Genomic DNA, 19596 nt, shown 5'->3' with positions numbered 1-19596 from the left:
AGATTCCAGTCATCCCTTTTTTTTTTTTGACACTTCAGTGGCATCCTGGGCCTGAGTGTCAGTTGGCAGTATGTAGAAAAGGCCAAATACTAAATGCCTTGCAGTGATGTGGTCTCATCTCATGTGACCTTTTCAATCAGAAGTCTTTATTGCATATGCATCAGCAGTAAAGAAAGTGTGCAGGTCAACATGATGAATATTAATGTGGCCCCGGCATACATTTTGAAGGACATCTAGGAATTTGTGCCATTGGTCGGTTTCCTGAAGATGCATGCGTGGGGATCAAGTGAATGTATGCATTTTAATTGAATTCTAATGGATTTATAAAATTTGTTGAACGTGGCATTTTCAGAAAAACTCAGAGATGGTGGCTAACATTCTTACTGTGTCAGGTGGCTGCATACTGCACCAGTCAGCGGTCCTACTTGAAATGGCAGCGTAATAATACCTGACATTGCCCCCGTTTCTCTTAACAGTCTCAGAAGCAGAATATTGATCTGACAAGACAAGCAAAGTTTGCTTCGACACCAGCTTTCGCCCTCTTTGTGACTCTGAAGAATGTAGTATGTAAGATCGGCGAGGATGCAGAGGTGCTTATGTCGCTCTATGACCCGGTGGATTCCAAATTTATCAGGTAAGCCTATTGGTGCGCAGATTCACACGTACACATCAGAACTAATGGAGTCTGCTAACTGGGTTTTCTTTTATTTGTGGTTTCTTTTTTTTTTTTTTTTTCCAAGGGACCAATCATCACAAATAGATCAGTTCATTATAAAAAGTCGTGGGATGTTACTTCTACATCCAGCATCATTCATGCATTTCATAGTATTTCATGGTCAGATTTGATTCTCAGCTGTTGTTTCAGTACCATCTGTTCCAGGATGCAGCATGCTCCAATTTGGTTTTTTTTTTTTTTTTTAATTCAAATGCAGTCTTCTTGGGCAGAGCCGTTTTTTGGTGGAAGCAGGAACCCTTTAAAGGAGCAATGTGTAATGTGAAGCCAGAAATTAAATTCACACTCCACACTCCAATCAAATTGGCAAGGCGAGGCAAGTTTATTTGTATAGCGCATTTCAGCAACAAGGCATTTCAGAGTGCTTTACATAATGAAAACATGAAAGGTAAAGAGAGAAGAAAGAGAGATTGAGTTACAGTGCAGTGGCATAATAAAGAAAAGTTAGTTTAAGACTGAAATTAACATTGTTTAAATTTAAATTGAAACATTCTGAATTTAAATTTAAATTCAGAGGACTGTACCGTTTAACACGTTGACTCGTCGGTGTAATCAAAAATGACATTTGGCCGATGCTGGTAGTTGCTTCACAAGGTGCATAGCATGACTATTACGGATAATGGAGTGATAACTGCTAGCCATTGGCTGAGTCGACTGTCAATCTATCATATTTGAACTATTAAGTATTGCTTAATAAAAAATCTGCTGCTGTGGTTAAAAAAATGTACCCCTGTTAGAGTTGACAAGGATGTGAAATGAAACCATTGAGACCAAAATGGTTTGAACTAGGTTGTATATTTATTTCTGCTCTAAAGTTGGACATTTGAACATGTTAGTCTGAGATTGACTTAAGGCTGAATTAAGCTTCTGCGTCACACCAACGCAGAGCACACGCCGCAGCCGCGATGCCGTATTGAACCCTTCGGACTTCTCCGTCACTCCATTTCGTCGCGGTGCAGTACCCCCCGCGACCACTAGTTAGCGATCTTTTTCTGAATGGTTTATCCGACTTTTTCCGGTCACAGTGAATCAAAAAGATAAGGACAACTATTGTGCAAAAAACCAAAATAAAAAAAATCACACATAAACGAAGAAAAGAGCCCTGAAAGTTCACTACTGCTTCAAACCGGAAACCAGAAATGCGTTGCTCCCAAGTGAACCAATCACAGCCCTCGCCGTCTGCGTGTGGTCTGCGTCGCTCGACGCGTAGTTACAATTTTCGAGAGGTGCACGTCAGTGAAGGCGCAGGTGACGGCGTGTGGTCTGCGTGGACGAAAACCACACGCCGTAGGCACGGCGCAGTTTTGACGCAGAACCATATTTCGGCCTTTACTTTTGCAGCCAGCCTCTAGTGGCCAGTCGAGAAACTGCAGCAGATCTTAGTTCCACATGAGCCTCAATCATGATCATGATTTTTGTGACATATCTGCACTTATTTCTTCGTACTCTTTTGCTGTTTCTAGGTTATTTGGGGATATTTTAACCTATTGTCTTACACATGGTTCCTTTTATTGCTGCAAACAAATTATTTAGGGATCTTTCCAGCTGCATGAATCTGGCTTTTTTTTATTTTATTTTTGCACAGTTGAAATATTGGTTGAAACTTCATCTCATTCGTCATGGTCGTCAAGGACTTAGGGGTTGTTCAGGCAGATATATAAGATCCAACTGGCTGAAATCAAAGAGCTTGTTTTCAATCAGAAGAGAACTTTGATGTCATTTATTGCTGTCAAATAGTTTTTGCATCTTCAAGACAAAAAAATGCAATTAAATAAATCTCCCACACAATTGTAAATGTCTTGATTAATTTGTTTGTAAAGTAAATTACCAGCAGGTCGTGATGAGGAGATGTCTTTCACTTCCTCCCGTTTCTTTGGCAGTGAGAACTACCTGGTGAAGTGGTCGAGCTCGGGTCTGGTGAAAGACATAGACCAGCTTCACAATCTGCGCGCCGTTATCACGGTGAGTGTGTTGATTGTGTGTGTTGCTGCCTCTGTGGTTCATACGCCCGTGTCACGTGGCTGGCTGTGATCAGAGCAGCTCTCTCAGAAGAAGCCCGGCTTGGCTGTGTGTACAGTATAAACCAAGACAGACACCCTTCATCTAATGACAGCCTGAGAGCGACAGGGTCAGCATGCACCCTCTCAGAGCACTTTGCTGGTTCTGGTAGGTGGTGCTCATGGGAAATGAATAGAAGGACACAGTCACAGATGTAGCTGAAGCCGCCTGGTAAAATTTTCACCCTGAGTACAAACTCATCTCGACTTTCAAAAGTTCTATTAATCAATCATTTGTATCCGAGCGAAGTAGCACTTCTGTAGCTCAGAGGAAAGCTGTTGCCAGATTTAAATGCAAATTACATTTCCAGGGTTTTTCGACCACATATCTGTGTCTGACGGCCTGGGATTTTCCTCCGACTTGATTTCAAAGGTAACGGCTGTTTTTCTCCTCCTTTGGACTTTTTTTCAGGACTTGGGAAGTGAAGATTTGAACAGGGAGAGGATCAGTTTTGTGTGTCAGATTGTCAGAGTTGGGCGCATGGAGCTACGAGACAACAACACCAAGAGGCTGACGTCGGGTCTGAGAAGACCCTTTGGAGTGGCAGGTAAGTCCCACAGTAATTGCATGTCACACATTCTCTGTCTGAAGTTTTTTTTTTGGAAAGTCGCTTTTCAGACTGTCAGAGTCCCACTCTTGCCCTGCTTTGGTGTCAGAACATATACAAGTGTTGTGCCAAAGTCCCCCTTTAAGTGAATGAATATTTCTGGCCACGTTTCAGAGATATTCAACTAAGGTAGCGGGAAGAATTAGTTGGATTCTTCATCTGTTGTCAAGCTTCCAGGTGTGCAGTAAACTAATTAGATTGGCTTTTTGCCCAAACTTACTCAACAGTGAAGATGATGTCTCTCTTTCCATGTCTTCTTTTTCAGTGTCATTCAAAGTGAAGGCAGCTGACAGGCTGCCATAAATCAGGCTAGCTTTAGACAGCATTATTAAGACTCCATGCAGCATGAAGTAAAGCCTGTTTGTTCAGATGTGCTCAGTGTTGACGACGTTTTAAAGCGCTTTATAAACTCGACCCCTCGTCTCTGGGGTAAGACGTGAGTGTGACACTGGGACAAGAGCGCAACTTGTTTTTTTTTGTGATTGTGATATTGAGCTTTTTTTACACTACAATTTTCAAGTTCAGTGTCGTTTCTTGAATAATCGTGCGTTAAAGGAGGATGCGATAATGTCGATGTATGACATCATCCTCATTTTATGGAGCATCGCGCCATCCGACTGCTAAGTGTTATATTTCAGTGATGTGTTATTGACATCCTGTGATGGCTTCTTAATTGTAATTGCACAAAACCAGATGCGGCTTGTGCTCCTTTAACTGCTGGAAAATTAAATCTTACATTTCATCACTGTCTTAACTTTGAAAGAGTTCTTCAGTTTTCTTCTTTTACTGTTACACAGTTTACAAAGAGTTTTTTTTCCCTTCTTTCTGCCTTAATTAGTGTTCATCAAAGAAACGCTGACAGCAGCTGAGGCCCGCTCATGTGGCCCTGACCCTGCTGTTTTTTCTTATGCCGTCTTTTTCTGTGTGCCCTGATTTATTACCATTATTTCTTTAACCCTCTTTCTGTTTTTCCATAGTAATGGATGTCACCGACATCATAACAGGCAAAATGGACGATGAAGACAAGCAGCACTTTATCCCATTTCAGCCGTAAGTGCTTTTAGCTGCAGAAAAAAATACATCACATTCATTCAGTCCTTGGATCCAACTCCCATTACTTTGACTGTGCACAGTGGTGTATTTTTTACTTTTTCATTTTTTTTTTCTTTTTAAGGTGTGAATCTTTGACGCTAGGTTAACAGGGATTTAACGATGGTAGCGCTCTCCTTTTCCTTCATGACTCAATTAAGCCAATCTCATTAACTGTCACCATTTTTGTGGTATGGCGTACAGAGCCACCTTTTTCTTCAGTGCAATTTCCCTTCATAATTGAAAATGCTTCAGACTCAGGCAGTTTAAATGGCAGAGCACCTCACTGAAAGGTTTTATCTGTGAGTTTAAATCATAAAAAGGAAAAAGTGAGACGAGGAACGGGTTCTACTTAAGTCCAAATGTGAGTTGGTGCCTTTTCTGAAATGATGGTTCAACAGCTCATTAGAGCAGGTGTTTTCAAGTCCAGCAAAGGTGAAAACAGGTGAAAGCATTTCACAGAGTGATGGGATAGACACCAGGCGTCCAAACAGAAATGGAAATGCTTCTTTGAAATTAAGCAGATAGATCGACAATATTGTCGTTAGTTTACTGAACACTACATAAATCTGAGACTGGGTTGACTTTGGAGCTTTCAAATTTGAATAAACTCCATGTGGGGGAGATCATGTTGTGCTGAAATGACTAGAATTAAATGCAAGTTAAATTATCTTGTTTTCTTATGTTTCTGTATTTAGTGAATTTAATCATTTTATATATATAAGATTTATAATACATTTTCACATTCCCAATGTGGAGATCTTTGCATTTTTCACTGATTTTTGCATATCATTGTAAGAGAAAAGCTGTCCTGTGAATGTTGTCCTACGGTGTTTTGTCCTGGTAAATGTAAAAATCTCTTGTCCTTTATTCATATGTCTAAGGGACAGAGATTTTTAAATGTCCTGTGTGCAGATGTCGCCACTGTCTTCTTCCTCCATTCTCCTCTCTTTTTTTCGCTGTTAAAGAAACATCTGCACTGCAGATCTCTGTGCATCGCACACTTTCCTGTGACAGTTCCCACTCTGCGGTGCTTCCCACATTACGCCTGCTCCTTTATTATTTTTCTGTATGTCATTTGTTGGATGCACTTGTTAATTGTTACACATGAAACCTTGGGGAGTACAAAACACTCAGAGTTTAGTGTTGCGGACTGAATGTATTTTTAGGTTTTAGAGAGCGTTTTTTTCCTAAGTTGTCTGATTTAAAACCCTTCAGTACTGGCTCAGGGTCGAGCTTATGACTGATTGAGTGCTTCTCTGTATACTAGAGTACGCCTCATTTCCTAAATGATGATTTCTCTGTGTGTTTCTTTCATTACCCATCCTGCCCCACTGTTACCTTCTAACAAGTGGCTTTGTGTCTGTCGTGGTATTCGCATCACTCTTCGGTGTCCCTCTTTTCCTCCCCGTCTCCCTCTTCATCTCACTCCCATCCTCACAACCATCACTTCCTGTCCCAATCCTTCTCCTACTTTTCTGCCTCTCTTTGTGTCTCTGGTGTTTGCCTGTTGTGTGCGTACTGCAGGGTAGCGTTGGATGACGCCATTCGCCACAAGCAGCTGAACATCTCCCGTTTTTCACCCAGGGTGGCGGGGGAGAACGACTTCCTCCAGACAGTCATCAACAAAGTTATCACCGCCAAAGAGGTCAATCATAAGGGCCAAGGTACAGTGCAAACTTCATACTAAGGATGCGAGACTAAGTAAGAAACTCGTCAGTTGAGCAAAGGATTATTCTAAAATGGGGACCTAAAATATAAACACTATAAATTGGAAGGTTTTTTGTTTCTAGAACAAATCAAATGGTCCTTGCCAAGTTCAGAGTGTTCTGCGCAATTATGTATTTAGCTAAAAGACAACCAAAATCCAGATATAGTGTATGAAAAGCTAAGTACATGCTTGGGGGGTTGTAAGGCTATTTCCAAAAACATTTTGAGCTCATATTACTATAATAGTAGTAGTAATAATAATAAATAATAGTTGTTTTTGTTGTGAGAGTGGATGCTCCAACAAGCTCTCAGGTTCAGACTGTACATTGAACTGTACAAAATAAATTTTCAATGGACACTAAGGGCTACATTTCAGACTCTGCAGGCATCAGTTAAAGCATATTTAATGTTAAAGTTCATGCCAGTACAATGAGGAAAAAAGGTTGGCAGAAGAAAGAGCTTTGAATGTGCAACATTACATGTAAATAAAGCAAAAGTCTTTGGAACAGTGCCCATGGGACAGATGAGAGCAAAGCAGATATGTTTGATCATAATACATAGTACCATATGTGGTAAAAACCAAAGACAGCCAAACACATATGAGAAAAAAAAACCTTTAACTTGCTGTTAACCTCAATGGTGGAGTGACGATCATTTTGTTGATGGATTGATTTGCAGTCACAGGAACTAGGTGCCTTGCAGTCATTAAACCATGCATGAACGTCTCTGCATGTCAAAGTATTCTGGAGTGAAGTGTGAGGTTATCTGTCAGACAGCTAAAGCGTGCCTAAAATCAAATCATGCAACAGGACAAAGATCCCAGGAACACCAGCAAACCAACAGCAGGATGGTTGAAAATAAAAGCAATCGCGGTGTTACATTAACCCATAAAAATCACAGTCGGCAACTTCCCAAAAAATCCAGTAGCTGGCGAGAAAATTTGAACACATTGGTTCATCCCAACCTCTCCTTTGGGCTTGAAGACCATAACAACATATACTAATGACATTCAAATATTTAAATTAATAAACACAAGCCAACTGAGCTTCTCAGCATAATAAAACAAACATTTGACTTATCTTAGACCAGAATCTTTGTCTTTTTACAATGTGCAGGCATTGCTGTATGCCTAATAGTAAACACTTAGTCTGCTCTTAAACGCCCACAATTAAACTGGAGACAAGCCAAACTGGGATGATTACCTGTCAAGAAGAAACCCTTCAACTCCTGCAGCCCTCCATTGCTAAAATGCTATTCCATTCGCCCGAGTTTTAATTCGGATAGTACGTCAGTTTTTCTTTTTGGCTTGCTTCTCTGTAACAGGCTTCTTCTGCTTACTTTACCTGCATGTTTAAGTAGTAACTGCCTCAGAAAAATCTGCAACTTTGCCTGCAGTGTTTGTCTGCCGTTTTGGCAAACCGCTTCAGCAAACCGCTTCACATCTACTTTTCCTGAAGCGGTTGCATGCAAATATTTACATGAAGCACTGAGCTGGAGGGGAGGGCGTTGTGTATTTGTTGTGTGTTTGATTCTAATTGACGTTTGGCAAGCACGCCCCCTGTCTGTGATTGGAGGAGCTGCAGGAGAAGCGGCAGAAACTTGCAAACTGCATTGTGAGCTGCAGTTGATGCCACCACAGTAGTGAATTTGTATCCAAAATTAACTAGTTTATGTAATATTATCAGAAAATAGTGGAAGTTTAAGGAAAATATGACAAAGATAAACTTGCCAACTGCAACTTTAAGAATTCAAACCTTAACTAGATGTGAATGTTTTGGCAGGACCTTTTTATAGAGTTATGTACAAATGAATGCCTGCAAAAGTAACTTGATTGGAGTACTTTGTGACAAACTTTTGGCCAATAACTTCAAGTTATTACCGCTAAAGGTGGTTCCAGAAAGCGCTAGGTGTTTTTTAGATTGGATCCCGCTATTATCTCTGGATGATGAACGCGTGTTTAAAGCTCTCCTTGTCTCCCCAGTTACTCATCTTGCAAATATAGGTCCTACCTGTGACGTCCTGCTGCTATTGTTACTCTCATCAGCTGTTTCCTTATTTTATAAAATAACAATAAATAATAATAACAATAAATAAAAAAAAAAAAACTTCCCTCGTGGGCTGTTCTCATCAACAAATCCCACCCCGACCCACCACCCTGCGTTAATTCTGTCTACTTCAGACCTGACCTGCAGTTAAGACTAACCTCGGAGGTGAGTTATTCACGAGACGGCTCGATACGCCACCCCACGTCGGTCGATGTAAAAAATTACATGAAGACCTTTTTTTGTTGTGGATTTTTGCCTGGTTTATACTGTATATGCCACGGTATAATATGTCATGTTGTTGTTTCTCTGAAATTGTATTTACCTCATTTTTAAACTTAGTGTGGACCAAATCCTCCAAACCAGAAGATGGTGTTTTATAAAAATGTACATAAGAAGCAGAAGCAACCCAAAGCACAAATTTTCACATAGCAGGCAGTCAAATGTTTAGTTAAGTAGTTCGAGGTCTGTCTACTTATGTTTCAATGTAAGTACATTCTGGGTGTTTCAGTTATTCCTTGCAGTTTTTATTACACAACAATTGTAGTGATGTATTGAATAACTTCAGCCAGGCCAGCCTAGGGCGATGTGATTGTCATAAATATAATGGGCAGAACTGATTAACAGTAAAAATTGAGAAAAGCCTCATTCATCCTTTTTTTAAGTGCATTAATGAGTAATATTTGTCAACCATTCCCTAGTTTCGGCTGAAGGCAATATTATTTATGTTAAACAACCTGGCTAAGGACTGCAGTTTCTGTCAGCAACTTATTACTTAGTGCTGACACCAGGAGTGATTTATTAGAAACTTGTACCCATCATCAAGTTATCAGTATTATTTTTCATCTTTTAGTCCTTGCTAATTATTTGTTGAAAATCCTTTTATGGGGCTTCCAAATAGTAATAAGGCTTAAGGGGACCATTACACACATAGTTTATTGGAACACATGTTATTAGATATCGAGACTGTCCATATTGCCATTAAAAATAATAGTATTGGTTCAATGTGCTCAAAGTGTAAATGACTGCTCTTACCATAAATAGTGGCTTTTGTTTCCATGACTACAGTATCTCTGTGATCCATCTGTTAAATGAGCTGCCGGGTCGTCTGGAAGCACCAACTCTTATCAGTAATTTGACATCTGTGGTTGGAAGAACAATCTTATCCATCTCAGGGATTTTTGCTGCTGGGAGGAGGAGTATAACATTATACTCTCCACGGCACTGTCATGTCCAATGAAGATGTACTTGAGTAAATGTCAGGTCTGCTCCGACCCACACTGAGAAGAACAGTGGAGCACTGATAGCAGCTGTTGGGGTCATGGTTGCATATAAAAGGCTTCCAGCTTGGCAAGTGGGGGATGTGTCACTCATAATAATGCATGGTCTGCAAAGTGAAAAGCTGCATTTCGACTGCGGGAACCTTTTTATAAGGACTTAGACCCTTTAAGGGGGCCCTTTCCTCTGTTTTAACACAGGAAATGGGGGCTGAAAAAAAAACCCAAGGAAGAAACGTCACCTTCAAAATTGGCTCTGGCCTGGCGGTGGTGCTTTTGAGATTACCTGGAGCCTTCATGGTTGGGGCTTTCAGCACGGAGCGTATCTGATTTAGTGGCCTGTTCCCAGCATATACTTTCGCCCCAACTTTCTGTCCTAGTCATCGTATTTCCAAAATCCCCTGTAGCTTGTAAAATCTGCCATCTTAAAGTTGTGCAGTAAAAGTCGTTGCTCCACACATTGCTTTAATTGGATGCTTTGTTTAGGGACGTCTCGTTCAAAACTGTGACACGGTGCTGTTTCTTTTCCCTGAGAGAATATAATATTCATAGGGAGAGATGCCATATTTAAAATTTAAAGCTTTGAATTTCAGAATAAGGAGACAATATGTTTTTGCTTCCAACTACGACGAAAAAAAAAAGCCAGAAACAAAACAAAGCAAAGCAGGGCAGTGACTGTGATTAAACTGTTGTAAAATAGGAGCCATCAAAGTCCCCTTAAGACCCCTATTCAGGCTTTCCAAGAGCAATTATTTTTATCTGTGCATTTCAATATTCCACCATAAATTGTACTTATTTTCATAAAGGGAACAAGAACCTTCAGATGAAGTCTTCATGTATGTTCTTTGCTTTGGGGTATAGAGCAGGATTATTATAATGAATTACTGTATATTACACATGGATACACGGCTTATTCTATTTCATAATTGTTGTAAATTATAGCTGCGTATTCAAGCTTTGTGTGTAAAATAACAGCTAATGCGGTTTATTTATTCTCCAATAGCTGTAATTTATAATCATTCACACTGTTCTCTATTTTATTCGAATCGTTTACGGATTCGGAAATTAAAGTCAGGCTTATCAGTTGTTTTTTTAACTCTATGTAAAGTAAAAATTACATACTTTTAGTCTGTGTAAAATTCAGATATCCTGCTATTATGCAATATAATTCAATATGCAATATGACCCTTATAATTAGATTATATGCACTTTATAAAGCTGCCGTTTCTGCTTTCAGCATTTTACATTTATTTTACGGTTCCATTTTTAACATTGTTGTTTTTATCTTCATTGTAATGCAATTAGGTATCACTTTGTCAATGGAAAAGAGCAAAATATCAAGTTCATGTTTATTTTCATGGCACACTGTCTTTTGTGCCGTCCTCTCATGAAGTAATCTTGGTCCGTGCTGGTTGTGTTTGCGTTACCAGGCCTGTGGGTGACTTTAAAGCTGCTTCCTGGGGACATCCATCAGATAAGGAAAGACTTCCCTCACCTGGTGGATCGATCAACAGCCGTGGCGCGCAAAATGGGCTTCCCTGAGATAATTATGCCAGGTTGAGTATTTTGAAAGCACTCTGAAACTCTCCTTTTTAGATGACATGTCCAGAGCTTTAGACCTGTAAAGAGTGGGATGGGATTTACATGAAGGTGTTAAAGGTATTGTGACATCATTTTTAACATGCTTTTAACACTATTAAAAGTCTTGGCCAACATCCCTCAAATGTGTCTAAAAGGGTGTAACAAGAAAAACTTCACTCCAGTACTCCATTCCTGGCTTTTTATGACGGTGTTTTTTGCGCCGTGAAAAACGGGTAGGGTTCAGCGTACGCGTCGCCGCGTACCCTACGCCGTAGGCTCTGTGTCGGTGTAACGCGGAACCATAAATCAGCCTTTATGGTGCGCTGGAGAGGAGAGGAGGCAGGGAGCTGGGTGGAGGGGGCGGTGATTTAGCGGGCCGTGACGTCACGGCCCGCCACCAAACCAGATGCGCCGTTTTTGCATAGTTATGCGGAAAATCCCAGAAAGCACACAATACACTGAATGTTAAAAGTTCGTTGTTTTTTGGGTGTAATTGATGTCAAGACACCCAACAAAACACAAAAAATCAAGAAAAATTTGTTTTTCATGTCACAATACCTTTAAGAAAAATCTTGAGAGACATATTATACTAAATTAACATTTTGATATTAGTTTTTGTCAAAATCACCTGCAGAAGTGAATGTTTCTGACGTCTGGTTCTGTTTTCCAAAGGTGACGTTCGAAACGACATCTATGTGACTCTGGTCCAGGGAGATTTTGACAAGGGGAGTAAGAAGACACCCAAAAATGTTGAGGTGACCATGTCTGTGTATGATGAAGATGGCAAGAGACTGGAGGTATGAATTTCTTTCCCTTTTTTTCTTTCCTTTCTTCCCCTCCCTTCCCCATGAGCTGAGCTCCCTCTCAGCATTCAGGACAGAAGCACTAGAACCAATCGGTCTCCCAGACAGTCTGTGATTTCCCCGGCTTTCTTTTATCGCACACCGCTCAGAAAGCTGCTTAACCAAACAGGACTGCTATAAAGCGGTGTGATACACAGACCGTACTGTACGCTTTTGCCACCTGTCAGTGACGAGAGAACGCAATATTGGTGCTTTGTATTTGATTGAGTTGCCTAAAATTTGCCTCACCACTCTAAGAATCTGCTTCCTCGTTGGATGAAGTCACAGACTTGAGCATGTGTGGGGGGGCTGTGTGTGGCTGGAATAGTGAGAAGATGTATTAAATCTTATATGTCTTATCTTTGACTGCTTCAAAATGTATTAGTGCTTCTCATTGCAGGTTACTGGTGTCAGTCAGCAGTTCATTATTTTAATATTAGTTATTATAGCACATGTTGTTTCCCTTAATAAGGAAATTTGGAAATCAAATTTTCAGATTCATATCATTAATTGCATTAAAAAATCGCTTCAAAATCCAACGACAAGTGGAAACAATTAAACACGAATCCTTGTGGTGGCTGCCAATTTCTGTGTTGGAGAATGTGAAATGAAGTCTCTCTCAAGAGTTCGGTTAACTTTGTTTTTTTTTTTTTTTTTTTAATCATGTGCCAAACCCAGCAGTGTCTAATATCCTAATGAAACTTTTGTTTCATCTCGCGTCTCAATGACCCTTTTTTTCTCATGTTTAATTATTGAAACTCCCCGTTGACTTCACTTCTTGTTCTGCACCATCCAAAAGTTCATAGGGGATATGAGCGCTTTAAAGCACTTGGATATGAGGGCCGTGTGCGCGTGCGTGTGCGCGTGCACGTGCGTGCGTGTGTGTGTGTGTGTGTGTGTGTGGAGTCTCAGCAGGAGGAAGTCAGAGTGCAGTACATACCAATTTTCTATATATTACTTTCAGCCCTTAGAACAGAGAAAGCTGTTGCTGGAAGTAGTTGGAGCTGAGTTAGTTATTCAGTGCAGCATCAGATTTTTTAGTATCCATACAAGCAGCTAAGCAGGAAATATTGGTTAGGAAATATTTGAGTGCAGGTCTGTTATGCAGTTTGAAAAATACTGCAGACTCAGAAATAGAAGGTGTTACATTTCAAGTAAGCATCTGCCAGCACCTATACTGTTTATTACAGCACAACCATCTGTATAGTTGATGTGCACACATATAGACGTGTTCCATACGAAAGCTAACAGATGTGTAACTTTAAAATCCATCCACATAAATAATCTGCAAGGAGCTGAATGAGATAAAAGACCCCCCGCCCGTTATATTCAGTGTCATAAGAACAACAGTGGTGAATATCAGCTGCCACGGCTGTCGCAGCATATATCGGGTCTAATCACTGAAGTCTGTGACAGCAGTCAACATTGATCAAGTGGCGCAGAGTCGTGCCCATCTTGTTGTCGTAGCCCTGGAGTCCCCCTCCCCTCCAACTTCCCTTAGAAGTGCTGTATCTCATCAGTTCATCCTTCCAGGGATCAGTGCTAATTGGTTGAAGTCTCCCGCTTCCTTCCTGAACTTAAATAGACTGAAGGAATTTCTGCTTCTGAGATAAGAGACAATGTTGCTTCTTGTCTGTCATTTCAGTGTGCTGCAGTTTTAGTGGCATCGTGATTTTTTTTTTTTTTTTTAATACCCCTCACCTTAATATTACTGCAAATGTGCTTTTAGATGTTTTATTAGTCTTTGAAAAACAGGTTTCAGTATTGAACTAATTTGAAATATTATGGGAAGAAAAATAAATCGACAGAGTAAAACAAAAGTAAACATCGGTTGACAAACATTTGGAAAATTGGACGTGCAACAGGCAGAGGGAGCATGGTTACAGCCTCTGGAGGTTGCTATGAGAGCTTAGGAGTTTTGTGCTTTTAGTGTGACGTCAACTGAGACGATGACGTCGCCTGCAGCATCGGAGAGAGTCTGGATATGTTCCTGCAGCCACGTCTCTGAGTATTAAGTGTTTCACACTTAATACTCAGAAAACTGCACCCCCAACATTCCCACTGAGACATGGTTTGAGCTTCCTCCTCCCTTTCTCTGTTCCTCTCCAGCCCTACACCGTTCATGGCTCCTTCTGGACTTGTGATAGTACCTCTGGCATTAGATGGCTTTCTGAAGGCTTAATCAGATTAGCCCAGATGTTAACGTCTATCCTGTTGTTAAGGTTACTTATCATGGCAGATGTTAGAAAGCGCCAGGATGCTCCAAACCATTGTAGGAAAAAAAATCAGTGTTTTAATGGAGAAAAGCTCAGTAGAAAATCTACAGATGGCACAAAGTAAGAGATAAGAGCTGCTGCAACAGGCTGGCACAAGTGCAGAGCCATTCTGGGGTAGTATTCCACGATAGATTGAAATACAAAACAGATTTTTTTACATAAAAAAATAGCCTTTCATGGCTTTTCCTGTGGCTTGATTGGCACCGATGTGCATACATTGCATCCTTTTTACATTTGAGGTCAGCTCTGTCTGGGCATGAATGAATCCATCTACAGATCAATGTAGGGGTTTGGATAACAGGCTGATCTCCTAAGTCGCTGCTAAAAACAAGCATCCATGTTATTCTTTGTTCTTGTTTTTGGCCTGGTGTTTTTTGTTTTTTTTCTTCCCCTCTGAACGGAAGATTGATCTCCACACTTAGTGCACTCAAGCTCCACTGATGCAAATTATTGGGCTGTGTGAGGTCTGCTGCAGAGGGACCCGATGGATCCTTGTCTACTGGTGTAGATGTCAATATTAACATCCCACGGGCCTCACGCATGGGTGGAGGCCGTGCGAGAGGCCCGTGGACCTGCAAGCAGGAGCGGAAAACCATGACGTGGCCCTTCAGGCTCTATTCTTCTTCCTTTTCTAGATCTTTCTGTTTTCATCTCTCTAACTCTGCGCGCTGCCATCCCTCCGCAGTTTCAAAAAAGGATTTGTGATCCGGGATGCCAGACGCTGGGCTTTTCTCAGCTTGACGTCTTGGCACACCTTGAAAACCTCTCACCCACAGCTAGACCTCAGTAGCCTCTCCAAACCATGGATCCATAGGGAATCCTGGTCACTTACTGAAGGGCTACAATTGCTAGATTTAGATTTAACAGCTGGGGGGGGCTGTTATTCTTCATAATTGCCGGTTGTCGGATACTATTAGTGTAGGAGTATTTCAGCAGGAATACACTAGCAGGTCATGGAGTCAGCTGGAGTATTTGGAGGAAAGAGCTAGGCTGGTTGAGCACGGATTGCTAAAAAAAAAAACATGTGATGTGTGCCACCCAATGTCATTCCTTCCTTCTTGCCAGTTCCCCTTAGTGGGGCATGCAGCATTTTACAAAAACACCCAGACTTGTTGTCAAGACACAGGGCAACCTAGTGGGAAGACCGATTTATATGGTCAGATCCGTCTGCTTTTCCTGCGCTCGGCCTCCCTTTCCCCCTTTCGCCGGGCAGGAGCCCCTGCAGCTCCTTTTTAAATAATTAAATTCTAATTTATTTCTTCCACGGTGCCGTCTTGAGATTGGCAGCCAACACACAGGTGCTCATGCATAAAGTGCATCCAGACTTTTAAACACTATTCTGCTAGATTAAAGTTTTCCGCCCGAGGGAGTTTTCTTTATGACATAAGCGCGAGTCAATTTTCCACATTTAGTGGCTGCGCTAATCTTTGGACTGAACGATAATAGATCAGCCATCATAACTGCGCCACTTTAAAAGGAACTTAAAACGGGGGTTGATGTGTTGTTCTTTCCCTCTTTCTGTGCAGAACGCGATCTTCCCTGGAGCTGGAGATGACGGCATTAACGAGTACAAGTCCGTCATCTACTACCAAGTAAAGCAGCCACGTTGGTTTGAAACAATAAAGGTGTGTTTATCTACTCGCCTTTTTCACTTGTTGTTCATTATTCATTATTTTGCACTCTTCATTATATTCCTGCATAACTGTGATGCGTCAGTTGAGTTCATTCAAATGAATCAATCATCACAGCACTGGGTTTTATTGCCAGTAATTTGAAGATATTTGCTGTCTGCTGAGTATTGACCCACTAAAAGGAAGATTCTGATATCTTTCAACCTGGATTGATCTGTCGGTTGCAAATAGAAAGTCTTTTACTCTAACACAAACACGAGTGCCCGATGTTATTGCTTTGCATTGTTGTCGGTGATGATGACGGCTCAATAGGGGTGTGATTGCACAGATTTTATGCCCTGCTGATAGTTTCTGCGTAAATACAAGGATGAATAGGTTCACATCTCGGGATTTTGTTCACGGTGTGATGCAGATAAAAAGCTGATGTCGTGGTTCATGTCTTGTAAAATTATTGATTCATGCGACTTTAACAGCTGCCGCTTTTTTGATAATGTAGCCATGTAGCCAATCACACAACCATATAATCCCAAACATTTGCTCGATGACACGTGTTTTCCTGAGTCTGAATGTCACGCGGTCCGTTCTGTCCTTTATCTCAGGTCGCTATTCCCATTGAAGACGTGAACCGGAGCCATTTGCGCTTCACCTTCCGCCACCGCTCGTCACAGGATTGTGAGTATAAATGTCATCTTTGGAAATATCGCTTTTTCAAACGGCCAGCTTTACAACTCGCTGCCTATTTATGTACATCAAACATAATGGAAGGTATCCAAAGCAGATGTGTTGCACTGTGATAAATACTTGGTCTGTCAGCCTTTGGCACATGAATCAGAGGTATTAACTGCCCCTGTATGAAGCAGCAGCACGGAGTGGCTTGTCAGAGACTGCAGCCGGGGTTTGAAAAAAATGCCTTAAAAGAACTTATTTATTTTGCCCAGTTTGCAGATTAAAACAGCTATTGTTGGTACCCACTCATGGTTTTTCATTTGTTTTCTTAATTCTGACAGTGTAAAATGATGGAATAAGCATATTATATGACTTGTCTTGCCAGATGTTCACGCTTTTCCTCCCACATCTGGAGAAGTGCAGGGGAGGAAGGTTTTTTTGAGGCTTAGAGGAGCTCTGACAGGTGTATGTACTGTATGTCAAATTATTCAAAGAACTTCAAGGATATAATCACAGGAAGGTGTACCCACTCTTTGATCTGCTGGTGCTGTGGTCATCTGGTCCCAGAATCCTCCAGCTATGTTCCCTTCTCACCTGCGTGGACGGGGTTTGAGGGAATGTGCTAGTCCACAGAGCTTCATGCTGGTTTATCATCCACCTGGAGAGCCTGTGCCTCTCTATAGACTAATATTGTTAGTATCTTTTTATTTTATTTTTATTGCGATCCAACTGTCATGGCTGCTTTAGAAAAGGCACCTCAAACGATTCTGGGACTATGAAGGTGTGCTTATGCTCTCAAACTTTAGCATCATGCAACATACGATAGAGGTACCTGTTAAAAGGTGGAATAGCTGATTCACTTTGGATCTTTTGGAAGGTATTTAATGTCCCAGTAAGTACTAGTACAGTGTGGGAGAAACTAAATATACAAATCAATTGTAACTGTTTTTGACTCATTCATGAGGTTTGGTGCAAGGGATTTTTCTACCTGCTGCAAAAAGCCTCTTATAATTAATATCGATAATGACTATCTGTGTTTATTTGGAATATTTAATAAACTGTCTTGATTCCTTTTGAGATGAATAAAATGTGATTCAATGCAATGCAAAGTCCTCAAGGACTTAATGTCCCATGTACAGTGGCGCAAAAAAGTATTTAGTCAGACACCAGTTGTGCAAGTTCTCCCACTTAAAAAGATGAGAGCGGCCTGTAATTTTCATCACAGGTATATCTCAACTATGAGAGACAAAATGGAAAAAAAACATCCAGAAAATCATTGTGTGATTTTTTTTTAAAGAATGTATTTGTAAATTATAGTGGAAAATAAGTATTTGGTCAATAACAAAAGTTCATCCCAATACTTATATACCCTTTGTTGGTATGACGGAGGTCAAATGTTTTCTGTAAGTCTTCACAAGGTTTTCCCCACTGTAGCTGGTATTTTGGTCCGTTCCTCCATGATCTCCTCTAGAGCAGTGATGTTTTGGGGCTTTCGCTGGGCAACACGGACTTTCAACTCCCTCCAAAGATTTTCTACGGGGTTGAGATCTGGAGACTGGCTAGGCCACTCCAGGACCTTGAAATGTTTCTTACGAAGCCACTCCTTCGTTGCCCAGGCGATGTGTTTGGATCATTGTCATGCTGAAAGACCCAGCCACGTTTCATCTTCAATGTCCTGCTGATGGAAGGAGGTTTTCACTCTAAATCTCACCATACTTGGCCCCATTCATTCTTTCCCTTACACGGATCAGTTGTCCTGGTCCCTTTGTAGAAAACCATCCCCAAAGCATGATGTTTCCACCCCCATGCTTCACAGTAGGTATAATGTTCTTTGGATGCAACTCAGATTTCTTCCTCCTCCAAACACAACAAGTTGTGTTTCTACCAAAAAGTTCTATTTTGGTTTCATCTGACCATATAACATTCTCCCAATCCTCTTCTGCATCATCCAAATGCTCTCTAGCAAACTTCAGACGGGCTTGGACATGTACTGGTTTAAGCAGGGGGAGTCCCTGATCGTAGTGTGTTACTGATGGCTCCTTTGTTACTCTGGTCCCAGTTCTCTGCAGGTCATTCACTAGGTCCCGGTCTGGTTCTGGGATCTTTACTCACCGTTCTTGTGATCATTTTTACCCCACGGGGTGAGATCTTGCGTGCAGCCCCAGATGGAGGGAGATTATCAGTGTCTTGTATGTCTTCCATTTTCTAATAATTGCTCCCACAGTTGATTTCTTCTCACCAAGCTGTTACCTATTGCAGATTCAGTCTTCCCAGCCTGGTGCAAGTCTACAATTTTGTTTCTCACGTCCTTTGACAGCTCTTTGGTCTTGGCCATAGTGGAGTTTGGAGTGCGACTGTTTGAGGTTGTGGACAGGTGTCTTTTATACTGATAACCAGTTAAAACAGGTGCTATTAATACAGGTAACAAGTGGAGGACAGAGGAGCCTCTTAAAGAAGAAGTTACAGGTCTGTGAAAGCCAGAAATCTTGCTTGTTTGTAGGTGACCAAATATTTATTTTACCAAGGAATTTACCAATTCATTCAGCAAAAATCCTACAATGTGATTTCCTGGATTCTTTCCCCCCATTCTGTCTCTCATAGTTGAAGTTACCTCTGATGAAAATTACAGGGAACTTGCACAATTGGTGTCTGACTAAATACTTTCTTCCCCCACTGTATTTCAATGCATCGAGACTCATGTGTGCAAACACATGAATCTCAATGCATTAAATCCCATCAGTAGATGTCAGCACCTGTGCACCGTGTCTTACGCATGTCATAACAGCCTTCAGTGACTAAATTACTTCAGTATTTCACCCTCTTTGTTTTATGAGCCTGTTGAGTTTGACTTCATTGGATTTCCCAACTGAATTTGATCACCAGAAACAATAGACAACAGCTCCAGCTGATGCAATTCATCTCTCTTGTCACTGTGTGTCAGAGTTAAATGTTCATTCTCATATCGGCCTATTTGTTTTTCAAAGCAGGAAGATACTCAAAGTTCCTCATATAAAATATTTTGAAACTTTATTCAGGAGTAAATAATGCATGTGAACATATGGCAGCACGTGATGGTCAGCGGGG

At 41.0% G+C, this 19596-nt stretch overlaps 1 protein-coding gene across 4 annotated transcripts in view; it reads left to right on the top strand.

Moving 5' to 3' along the window:
• Positions 1-19596, top strand: part of dock1 (dedicator of cytokinesis 1) — a 237588-nt gene that overhangs the window by 44197 nt on the left and 173795 nt on the right. For 2 of the 4 annotated variants that reach the window (XM_061709031.1, XM_061709030.1), the window contains exons 8-16: positions 477-634; positions 2614-2695; positions 3203-3338; positions 4376-4448; positions 6075-6154; positions 10947-11072; positions 11770-11894; positions 15742-15840; positions 16446-16518. In XM_061709031.1, the coding sequence (XP_061565015.1) occupies positions 477-634; positions 2614-2695; positions 3203-3338; positions 4376-4448; positions 6075-6154; positions 10947-11072; positions 11770-11894; positions 15742-15840; positions 16446-16518 (952 nt within the window). Of the gene's footprint in view, positions 1-476; positions 635-2613; positions 2696-3202; positions 3339-4375; positions 4449-6014; positions 6155-10946; positions 11073-11769; positions 11895-15741; positions 15841-16445; positions 16519-19596 lie in introns of all 4 variants that reach the window. The other 2 variants (XM_061709029.1, XM_061709028.1) reach the window with 1 other exon arrangement.

The sequence above is a fragment of the Cololabis saira genome, chromosome 19, assembly GCF_033807715.1.
Source record: "Cololabis saira isolate AMF1-May2022 chromosome 19, fColSai1.1, whole genome shotgun sequence".
Lineage (NCBI taxonomy): Eukaryota > Metazoa > Chordata > Actinopteri > Beloniformes > Belonidae > Cololabis > Cololabis saira.
This window is presented reverse-complemented; position numbering and strand designations above follow the sequence as displayed.